General features: G+C 44.0%; 1 protein-coding gene across 1 annotated transcript in view; it reads left to right on the top strand.

The window, feature by feature from the left end:
• Positions 1-12300, top strand: part of ANKRD33B (ankyrin repeat domain 33B) — a 72918-nt gene that overhangs the window by 52718 nt on the left and 7900 nt on the right. The window contains exon 3 of the mRNA XM_066374481.1: positions 3027-3167. Within this exon, the coding sequence (XP_066230578.1) occupies positions 3027-3167 (141 nt within the window). The remainder of the gene's footprint in view (positions 1-3026; positions 3168-12300) is intronic.

Genomic DNA, 12300 nt, shown 5'->3' with positions numbered 1-12300 from the left:
GTTTCATCATCCCACTGAAGCTGTTTCATGTGAACTTATTCCTTGTGTTACCTGTGTCTTTCTCTTAGGCAAGGTAAGGGTCACTGGGAGGGAAGCAATTCCTGGGATCCATCTGATGAGCCCTCTTTTTAAAAGGGCTTCCTCTGAGGATTTTAGGAAATCCTATTCTATAAGGTCTCAATTGGACTAGGTTCAAACTAGATTTTAGTACGGTATGTGTTTGGGTTTTGTTATGCAAGGTAGGTTATGTTCTGTCTATCTATCTATCTATCTATCTATCTATCTATCTATCTATCTATCTATCTCACTAAAGAAAATGAAAGTTCTCTTCGGTTCTCATGGTTTTTAAGAAGAAAGGTTAATAATATCTGCACATTCTTAGCACTTTGAATCCACCCTGGTTTCATTAATTGAGGTCTTCTGTGTGGTAAGAGGTTATTCTGCTATTTTGGGAAAGTCATTGGAGGGGCAGGAGTGATTTCATGGGTTGTTGAAAGCTCACACCTGTAGTCTGAATGAGTTGGCTATGTGTTGGTTTTTTTGAGCTCAACATAATATGCAGAACAGACCTGTATAATGGGCCGTTTGCTTTGTGGATTTTCAATTTTTCCTCTCCCTACCTGTTCAAAGTGTTTAGAATACATCAGTGCAGAGGACATCGTGCTGAAAATTGCGACAGATATGCTCTTTCACTTCTTTAAAGAAATGGCTCTAAACGAATTGCAATTCGTTTCACTAGGACCCTGGCTAAGTCGAACTGACAGATGCCACAGAGCGTTTAACTGGACGACAAACCTATGAGACCAAAGGACCCTTTCCACCCACCGTTTAGAAAAATTAAGCTGCTTGATGCGCCTGGCTGCTAGCATTATCCCCTCCCCTGGCACTGTAAATGACAGTGGAGGGCCAAGTGGCTGAACTGAGTCAGAAAGCATCAGATGCTGGTGGGAGCTGTGAGTCACAGAGCCGGAGGGTGGCACCCATCCATTACTGGCTCGTTAACCCACAACACAGTTGTATTAGTTAGCGTTTCTCTCCCAGAACAGCTACATGTGTCACCTTTTCATTTTTGCAGTGAGTTCAGGAGACGGGCTGAGGTCAATAGCAAGCAGACAGCAATGGTTCTAGAGGGGTCTGCACTCTAATTTTTATTGCTTGTTTGTTTTTAATTTGGAAGTTGATGAGAAAGGTTCATTGCTTGGGCAGCAGCCCCTCAAGGAAAGAAACTGGATCGCAGCCTCTGTCTGGGTGGACAGCCCCCTGAGCTGCAGTGGGTGGAGACAGTGCTGGGTGACAATGGCTGTGCAGCCTTCTCTCCTGCAGGGCAGTCACCTCGAGGGAAGCCCCTGTGTCCCCAGGCTGCCCATCCTCAGGAAGAGGCCTCCCCTTCTGTCACATCCCATATCTTACCCTGTGCCCTTCCCAAAGTCAGCCAGGAAGGAGCCTCATGGGTCCTGGCTTCTCCATGGTGCAAGAGGCTTCCCTGGGAGAAGGTGGCAGTGCCCATCTAAGGACAGAGAAGGCACTGAAATGCCCACGAGGCACCCCAACTGCAGCTCTGACAGTGGCAGTTCCAAAGGCACATGCATGTGGTGGGGATGAATGCAGACATTTTAGAGAGTTTCATCCTCAGTGTATAGGGATGCAGACTGGGCACTGAGCATTGCCACTGGGCCCAGGAGGGGCCTTCCACAGTCTGCTCCCACTGCCAGGCGATGTCAGCCATCACCAGCAGGTGGCAGCAGAGAGGTGGGCCTGCGGGCCGGGGGCAGGGTGAAGGAGGTGAGGAGCTGAGGAGGCTGTGTGCCACCTCGCTGTGACTGGTCCTGAAACAGTGAGGTCTGAGCCTCTAGGACAGTGTTTCTCTCCGGGCTGCAGTGTACTGTGTGCCACACGGGGCGTTTGGCAATGTTTGGACACATTTTTTGGTTGTCACAACCTGGACAAGAGGAGGAGTACTTGTTGCCACCAGCTTCTAGTAGGTAGAAACCAGGGGTCTAGAATGCTCTGGACTGTCCTACCACTGAGAATAATCAGGCCCCGAGTGTCACTGGTGCCAAGGCTGGGTTCCTGTTCTAGAGCATAGAAGTGTGTGTGCGGGGGTGTCATTTTACACAAGGTGTTAAGAAGCGTGGCCAGTGGGCATTGGGCTGCATGGACATTTGACCCAGCAGTCCGTCAGTGGCCCAGGTAGCGGCTCTGCTCGAACAGTCCCACTCCATTTTGCCGTTTTGTTGGAGGGAGCCTGGAGAACCCTGGGAATACACTTCTCATGTGACGTCCGTTTTTTAACCCTACATAAGAGGGTAAGAATGAGCAGAACGTTGGGTCTCTGGTGAAAACGCAAGGTGAAAAGGGGGGAAATTCATGTTCTCAAATGAGTGTTGTTTCCGCTAGGGCTTCTGGCTGAGGATTTGGGTAGCAACACTGCCTGTGTTCTCTGTTTGTGTATATGTGTGTGTGTGTCTGTGTTCATGTGTATGTATATGTAGGAGAGACAGAGACAGACACTTGTGAGCAGTAATAGAGGGTGACAGTGTGCATATCCTCTTGCTGCAATGATGACTTTCTCCTCCTTGAAGCCTGGGAGCTCTGGGAAATGGCCCTAAGTCTCATGTTTGGTTTTGTGTCTGTGCGCTGGTATCTCCTGCTGGGAGCTGACACATCCAGGACCTTCCTCAGACCAGCAGTGTCTGTGGCTGCTAGCTCAGCATTTCCGCGTGCCAGCCGGCAGCATCCGGCTGCTCATGCTCCCTCTTTAACAGGGAGGCAGGACAGCTGAGCTCCGGAGAGCCGTCGGTGGAGGGAACAAGAATGAACCAGCAGAGACAGCAATGCTGTGGCCCAGGCGAAGCTCAGTATCTTCCCATTTCCTGGACTCTGAGAGTTCTTTCTTTCGGTCTGAGAGGCAAACAGACCGGCTCCAGAGGTTGACCATGTTATGTTTCTCTTTCTCCTGGAAGACCTCACTGGATGAGCACTCTTCATGGAGTGTGGTCTGCTCACCTGTGCACATCTCTTTGCAGGGCACGCCACCATCACCAACTACCTGTTGAACTACTTCCCTGGTCTTGACGTTGAAAGGAGGAACGTGTTTGGGTTCACGGCCCTGATGAAAGCTGCTATGCAGGGCCGAACGGAGTGCATCCGAGCCCTGATGCTAGCAGGTATGTCTCCCCCAGTCCCGCGCCGTCCTTGGGACCACAGAAATGCGGATTTTGCTTCTTTAAAGGGTATGTGTCAAAGGGATGAGTCAGTCCTGTGGAAACAAAGACAGTGGGTGCAACAAAGAACAGTTTCTTTGAGGGATGGCTGTCATCATCCAAGGTGAAACAAACAGGACAAAGGCAATCACCTTCAGGGTGGGGTGGGAGGTCACGGCACTGGTCAGCACCCCTAGGACACCCCTGTTTGCTCCTTGATGAGTTTTTCCCTCACCCCTTAGCCTCTTCCTGCCCATGTTATTCAGAACTGTGCTGGTCTTGGCTCTGAATGGCAAGTTAGTCCTATTGAAGGCGGGGACAGAGCTGGTGGGGTCAGCCCAGGTGCCATCCTAGATCCCTGCTTGCTGGTGGTCAGAGCCACTCAGTGATGTGTGTGACAGCTTCCCTTCCTGTGATGTGTCACAGAGTAGAAAGGTCTCAGTCTGTAGCTTTGGATCAGCAGGGCAGCCCCCATTGCCCTTTATGATGTCATCATCTTCGAGGAAGCACTGCCTTTGCTGAGCCTCCCTGTCTCCATCTTTGAAATGGGAGCAATGACTTCTTTCTCAACCTTCTGAGGATGAAATATAAAAGCTTTGTAAACTCCCAAGGGCTACGCAGATCAAATGAACTACTAAGCTAAATTCCATGTGACTATTCTGGGGAGGCAAGGCTGGTACAATATTCGCAAATCAATCAATGTGATTCATCGCATAAACAAAAGGACGGAGAAAAACCACATGATAATTTCGGTAGATGCAGAAAAAGCATTTGATAAAATCCAGCACCCATTCATGATCAAAACTCTCAGCAAAGTGGGAATACAGGGAACACACCTCAACATGATAAAGGCCATCTATGACAAACCCACAACCAACATCATGCTCAATGGGCAAAAATTAAAAGCAATCACCTTAAGATCAGGAACAAGGCAGGGATGCCCCCTTTCACCACTCTTATTCAACATAGTCCTGGAAGTCCTAGCCACAGCAATCAGACAACAAGAAGAAATAAAAGGCATCCAAATTGGAAAAGAAGAAGTAAAGCTATCATTATTTGCAGATGATATGATATTGTATATAGAAAACCCTAAAGTCACAGTCAAAAACCTACTGGACCTGATAAATGAATTCAGCAAGGTGGCAGGATATAAAATTGATACTCAGAAATCAGAGGCATTTTTATACACCAACAATGAACTGTCAGAAAGAGAAAGTAAAGAAACAACCCCCTTCACTATTACAACCAAAAATAAATAAATAAATAAAGTACCTAGGAATAAATTTAACCAAAGAGATTAAAGACTTGTACTCCAAAAATTATAAAACATTGATAAAAGAAATCAAGGAAGATACAAACAAGTGGAAGCATATACCGGCTCATGGTTAGGAAGAATAAATATCATTAAAATGTCTATATTACCCAAAGCAATTTATAAATTCAATGCAATACCAATTAAAATAACAATGACATACTTAAAAGATATAGAACACATATTTCAAAAATTTATATGGAACCAGAAAAGAACACGAATAGCCTCAGCAATCTTGAAAAGGAAGAATAAAGCGGGAGGTATCACACTTCCCAATATCAAGTTATATTACAAGGCCATTGTACTCAAAACAGCCTGGTACTGGCATAAGAACAGGCATATAGATCAATGGAACAGAACAGAGAACCCAGAAATAAACCCACACCTTTATGGACAACTGATATTTGACAAAGGAGGTAAGAACATACAATGGAGTAAAGACAGCCTCTTTAATAAATGGTGTTGGGAAAATTGGACATCTACCTGCAAAAAAGTGAAACTAGACCACCAACTTACACCATTCACAAAAATAAACTCAAAATGGATAAAAGGCTTAAATGTAAGCCGTGAAACCATAAGCATCTTAGAAGAAAACATAGGCAGTAAGCTCTCCGACATCTCTTGCAGCAATATATTTGCCGATTTATCTCCATGGGCAAGTGAAAGAAAAGACAGGATAAACAAATGGGACTATATCAAACTAAAAAGCTTTTACACAGCTAAAGACAATAAGAACAGAATAAAAAGACAAACTACACAATGGGAGAACATATTCGACAATACATCTGATAAGGGGTTAATAACCAAAATTTATAAAGAACTTGTAAAACTCAACACCAGGAAGAAAAACAATCCAATCAAAAAATGGGCAAAGAAATAAATAGACACTTCTCCAAAGAGGACATACAGATGGCCAATAGGCATATGAAAAAATGCTCAAAATCACTAATCATTAGAGAAATGCAAAATAAAACCACAATGAGATATCACCTCACACCAGTCAGAATGGCGCTCATCAACAAAACAACACAGAATAAGTGCTGGTGAGAATGTGGAGAAAAGGGAACCCTCCTGCACTGCTGGTGGGAATGCAGACTGGTGCAGTCACTGTGGAAAACAGTATGGAGATTCCTCAAAAAATTAAAAATCGAACTGTCTTTGACCCAGCTATCCCACTTTTAGGAATATACCCCAAGAACACCATAGCACTGTTCCAAAAGGAGAAATGCACCCCCATGTTTATGGCAGCATTGTTCACAATACCAAAGATCTGGAAACAGCCCAAGTGTCCGTCAGTGGATGAGTGGATTAAAAAGCATTGGTACATGTATACTATGGAATACTACTCAGCCATAAGAAATGATGACATCGGATCATTTACAATAACATGGATTGACCTTGATAACATTATACTGAGTGAAATAAGTAAATCAGAAAAAACTAAGAACTATATGATTCCTTACATAGATGGGACATAAAAATGAGATTCAGAGAAATAGACAAGAGTGTGATGGTTACAGGGCGGGGTTGGGGGGGAGGAAAGGGAGGAGGTGGGGGAGGGGAGGGGCACAAAAAAAGATAGAAGGTGACAGAAGACAATTTGACTTTGGGTGAGGGGTATGCAACATAATCAAATGTCAAAATAATCTGGAGATGTTTTATCTGAACATATGTACCCTGATTTATCAATGTCACCCCATTAAAATTAATAAAAAAATATATAAAATTCCATGTGACTAGTCTCTACATCTTTCCACCACTCTAAAACAGAATCACAATCATCGTTAGCACAAGCTCTGGGTTACTTTGAGAATTAAATGAGAAAATGTGTGTAAAGTACACACCCAGGGGTGGCACAGGGTGAGCTTCTAATGTCTTAATCAGTGTGAGATGCTGCTGTTGACATTATTTAATTTCATTATTTTAACTTGCTTTGTTATGTTGTTGGCTCTGGGTTCACCCAGTTCTGCTTCGTGCTATGAGTTTCCGGAGGGTGGCATTTCCTCTCCCATCTTAGTATCCTGAGGTCAGCCAGCCACAAAGTTCTTCTAGCCACCAGCTTAGGCTAGTAGTTCTGTTTAGACAACTTACTTTTTTAAAAATAGACATTTATTTTGGAATCATTTCAGATGTATGGAAATACGACAAAGATAGGACAGAGAATTGCCACACAGCCTTCACTCGACTCCCCATGTTAATATCTTATTGAGAGGCTGACGCTGCTACATTATTATTCACTAAACCCCAGGCTTTTATCAGATTTTACCAGTTCTTTCATAATGGCCCTTTTCTATTCCAGGGTCTCACCCAGGCTTCCACAGTTCATTATCACGTGTCCCTAGTCTCTCCTGGTCTGTGACAGTTTCTCAGTCTTACCTCCTTGTCCATGATGTGACCAACTCTATACTGGCCACTATTCAGTGCCCGCCAGTCTGAGCTGGTCTGTTGTTTTCCTTGTGATGAAATTGAGTTATAAGATTTGTAACTTGCTTTAGATTTTTTTCCCCCTCCTACTTTTACCTGAGTGTTTCAGGGGATGCTGTAAGAAAAATAAATTCAATAAATGAAGACAGAGGCTTCAAAGATGGCAGCTTTCTTGGAAATAAAAAAGATCGTAGTTAAAATTAATCCCATTAATTGTGCTTTTTAGTCAGTGGCAGTTTCAAAAGTGAGACATCAGTTTCTTTCTTTTCTGAAGTGAATCTGTTGGGGTGGCACTGGTTAACAAAATTATACAATTTCCGGTGCTAGACATCAGTTTCAACCAAGTTGGACTGTCCCAACTGAGTGGGACAGTCAGTCCCACTGAGAGATGCCACTTCTGATGGGATGGTGTTTCTGATGCTTCTGTGCTTGCTTTTACTCTGGGTCTAGTTGTAACTGATCTTTAGTAATTTACTTTTTCAACCAAAAATGTATGGTGTCAGTCACGTCTGTGCATTTTCTCCAGTGCATTAATTTGAAGCACAAAGACCTTTGTTTGTAGGTCAGTTGCTGTCCAGTCACCCTGGCCAGTGCTGGGTTCTGCTGTCCTGCATTCCTCCAGGTTGGGTGGAGGTTTCAGGCACTGCCTGCATGTTCACAGGATTATAGAAACACCTCGCAGGTCACTTGAGAGGTGGGCCTGCTTGCAGGCTGTGTGTGCATTGCTAATGTTGTTTTGGATAACAAATGGCATTTGTTGTTACATACTCTCCTTTTCCCGTTTTCTCCTCCGTGAGCCCCATCGAAGTCTAGAATAATCTGTACAAGTACAGACCTTGAGTGTATTCATCCCTGAACTATTTGTGGTCAGTGCAGAATGGTCAACAGAACTAACTCGGAAGCCAGGACTCCTTCCTGGTTTCAGATTCTAGATCCTCCATTTAACCTGTCTTACTGGCAGTCCATCACCTAATGTTCTGAGCTTCCGTTTCCCCTCCTGTAAAAAGAGGTGAATGACAGTATCTACTGCAAGAAGTCATGATTGGGACTGAATGAGTTCACATGTGGAAAGCCCTTGGACTTGTGCCTGGCATGGAGGAAGCCTTCAGTCAGTGTTTGTTATTATTGTTATTATAACTGTTTTTGGTAAATTTATGTGTTTAATTGGTATATTTTCCCTTTGACAAATATCCTTGTTGATGGGATACTTAAACTTTCTCACTGAGGGCAATAAGCATATAACTCAGGGTTTCTCGATCTTGGCACTGTGGACATTGGGGGCCGGGTAATTCTTCATAGTTGGGAACGTTCCTGGAAATAGTAGGATGCTCAACAGTACCCCTGGCCTCAGACAGCAGGGGACTGTGGCATCCCTCAGCTTTGACAACCAGAATTGTCTCCAGATATTGCCAAACATCCCCTGTGGGGGTACAGTTGCCCCAATAAGAACCACTGATGTAACCTGTGTAAATGAGAAGAGATGAAAAATGTGGAGAGAGAATTCTTTCCTCTTATTTACTTTCTTCTTTCTGCCTTGTCCTAGCTTCCTTTTTAAAATAAAATCCTGAAACCTTCTTCAGGGAGCTTTTACCCACCCTCTAAGGTTTTGTCATAGCTGGAATATTTTTATTTTCTACTGTTACTATTAAGTTAGCTTGCAATTCTCTGTCCCAGAAAGTGAGTTTCCTTTTCCTTTTATAGTAGATGTGTATGTGGGTTTTAAAAGAAAAAACAAAATGATTGAATGTCTTCCCTGGCTTTGGTGGACAGCAAAAAGGATACCTGTTGAGATATTTAAAACATTTGCACAAGTATTTTTGTCTTCTTATTTCCATTTAATATCTTAATATTAAGAAAAATTAATACTGTCTGAGTATTTTTCCAGATTGGCATTTATATACAGCTGTGAAGGGTACCTTGAGAGTTAATCATAGGACAGTCATCTTATGGTCCTTTCTAAAGCAAAAGGCATCAGCATTACTATTGCATATTAATGGTTGGGGTAACAATGCTTGTCTCATTCTCATTTTGTCAAGTGCTGTATTCTTCTGTAACCGAGTGTATTTCTGCCCCTGAGTTTGAATTTCTGAGTTGCAATTTCATTATATTCAATAGGAATCATTTCCTTTTAGAAACGATGAATCATTGAACTGGATGTGCCCATAAACTGTTTACCTTTTCCAGTAGTTCAGAACACACAGACACATATCAGCTTTTATCTCCCCTTGTCAGGCAGAACAAAGTCATGTTAGAATAATCAGAACCTTGGATTTTAATAAAAATATAACCAGGGTCTGAAAAGCTGATTTATTGGCTCTTTGGTTTTTGGCTTCTCAAGAAATAATGTCAGCTCTGCTGATGAGAATCACAAGGAAGGCTGTGGAACCTTGTTAAGTCAATGGAATACTAATGCTCCAGAGTGACAGGTCTATTTAAATAAGTGGCTCTGGGAAGCCGTCTGCAGGACGTGATCTCTGAAAAGAGGCAGATCTCAGTGGAGCTGGCAGGTCCCAGACCTGCTTCGCAGAGCTGGCTTCACACCCAAGGGCTGCTATAATTGCTGTAGCGCCTGGAAACAAAACCAAGCAAACAAAAAATGCGGAGTCTTTCGTGATTTGGGGGGAAGGGGAAGCAGGTGCGGGAGGCTCGTTTAATGAGGAGCAAGGAGCAGAGGCAGCGCTTGCATATGGTAAGGACCATGTGGGCGTTCTGTCCTAGGCTAGCCCAGACTGCACTTCTGCAAAGCCAAAGGCTATGGCTGTCACTAAGAGGTTTCTTTCTGTTCATAAGGAAAACATGAACTTCCCATGAACTGAGAATTTGCTTAGTTGAAATAGTTTCAAGTTGTTTAGCATAAAAAGGGCTAAAAACCAGGTATTTCATATCATCAAGGGCAGTGTCTTAGCCTGGGTCCCCATGAAAGCAAACTCTGAGATAAGGACTTGGGGGCAAGTAGTGTTTTTGGAAGATGACCCTGGGAAGTGGTGTGAAGGACAGGGAAGAGAGACCAGGATGATAGGAAAGCTAACGCATGGTGCTGATGAGCTGGTGACCCTTGTGGGCAGCCAGGAGTCAGCCCTTCATGGAACCTCTGAAAGACCTAGTATAAGGCATCTCAGGAATGTCTTGCGGGGGTGGGCCAGGGATGCCGGGGTATGTATCTGCCAACTCTGTCTCTCGGGGCAGGGGTGCTCTTAGGTACATTAACTCTTCGGCAGTTGGACCCTGTGCAGTGGGCTGGAATGGGGATGATCTGATGCCCATCAGGGGCTCCTTCCTGTGACCTTGCATCTTGACTTGCTACAGTGCTCATATGCCAGGTGATCCAGATACAGGCCAGGGTAGCACAGGAAGAGGTCTGCTCCACTGTGGTCCCATGTGACTAGAAAGTCCTCTAGGCAGGAGAGAGACAGAGAGCTGGGCTCCAAAGGATAAATAACATGGGGATGGAGGCTGGTGGAGAAATGGGGAAGGAAATGATGCAACCTGGGTTCTGCCCATCTCCTGCTGGCCCCATGGACCTGGCCATGATTTCCTGGGAAGAGTCTCCTGAGAATGAGTGATGGAAGGTAGCTTGTTTTCCTTTAGGACCTGTTTAGAGTGCTTTCTGCTGCGGTAACAGAAACCCTGACTTGACAGTGGTTTAAAGAAGATAGGTGTATATTTTTCTGATCTTACTAGAAGTTTTGAGGTAGGCAGTCGCTGTGCAGAGCTGGCCATGGACCATGAGAATGTCATAGACACAGGTTCTTTCCTCGTCTCCCAAATTTGTTGAATGGTCAATTCATGATAGCACAACGGTCATCTCAGCTCCAGGCTGGGGAGTAGCGGCCCCAACCACATTGGTCCCTTTCAGCAGGATGCAACAGCTTTCTCTTTGGGGCTCAAATAGAGAACAGGATTGCATTTGCCAAAGTCTGTGACATTTTTGGTTTTCACAACTGGTGAGGTGCTACTAGCATCTATAGCATCTAGTGGGTAGAGGCCAGGGATGCTGTTAAAAGTCCTACAACACACAGAACAACCCCCACAACAAATAATGATCTGGCTGAAAATGTCCATAGTGCCAAGGTTGCAGAACCCTGAGTTAGACCACGATGATGTATTGCTTAGAAGTGAGTATGTTGCTTCTTTGAATAAAAGAGAGGGTTTTGTGTAGACAACTCACAGCCCTCAACATGGTGGCAAGTGGACCCCCTGGCAGGAGCCCAACTCTTGGCTGCATGGTTGGTGCTGTGAGTGAAACAACATTGGGTAGGAGGTGAGGAGGCCATAGTCTCATGGGGAGAAGACAGATATGTTGGTATTCGGGAAGTTTTCCATATTCTCTGAAAGGTATACAGAGTTGGGCAAAAGTGGGCTTACAGTTGTTTGTATGGAAAATATAATAATTAAGAAATAATACAAGAATAAACTCTGTGTTTCATGTACTAACGATGGCGAACCTACTTTTGCGCTACTCCGTATGTATAAAGTGCTAATCATCAGTACTTGTCTTTTATGATTTAATCACTACATCTAGGCCATTAATATTACCTTTAACAGTAATTTAGGAAGTGAATCCCTGACTTATAACAGGAATCAAATTCTCGGGCTGCATTACAGTTAGAATGGCCTTTGTTCTTTAGAATGTTTTTATTTTCCAAGATCATCTTGAAAAGGTTTGAGAGGAGCAGGAAGAGGCATGCTAAATTTTGGGCAGCTGCTCCTTTAGTTTTCTATTAGCATTTGAAAAATGTCTCTTTCAAGCAGTGTTCATTAAGATTTTAATTTTGCAGTTTGTTCCTTTTTAAGTGACATGCAATTAATTAAGTTTTAGTGTGTCATCTATTTTTCGCAATGACACTTTTACTGCCCCCTTTTCATTTCAGTCCGTTTATAAATTGTACTCTAGCTAATGAGTTTCATCCTGATTTCCAGTTCCAAATAATTACCACTCTACTAATATGGCTATTTTTTAATGTGTCACAGAATTAAAAGCGTTACCAGGTGGAGTCAGGTGAGTTGGGTCTGCCTGGGCCGTGGGACCGCTGGAGGCTGCTGGGCTCCCTGCTCTCCTCAGTTCAACACATACGGACCTGTCACCACGTGTCTGACACCTGGGTCTGTGTGGGGGAGAACCTCTGCTAAGCCTGGTCCCGGGGGAGCTCACAGACTAGATAATTGCCCCACTTCTCCACATTGCTTTGCCAGTGGAAACATGACTAACGGGACTTGAACTCCTGAATCATTTTTAAACTGTATATGAGGCTGAGATTGGACCAAGATGAATTGAACAGCAATTCCTTATTAATTCGTATTTTACTGCCAAGCTGAAATTTATGAAATATTAAGAGGAGGCAGCAGGTGGTACGGGGGAGG

The sequence above is a fragment of the Saccopteryx leptura genome, chromosome 1, assembly GCF_036850995.1.
Source record: "Saccopteryx leptura isolate mSacLep1 chromosome 1, mSacLep1_pri_phased_curated, whole genome shotgun sequence".
Classification (NCBI taxonomy): Eukaryota; Metazoa; Chordata; class Mammalia; order Chiroptera; family Emballonuridae; genus Saccopteryx; species Saccopteryx leptura.
This window is presented reverse-complemented; position numbering and strand designations above follow the sequence as displayed.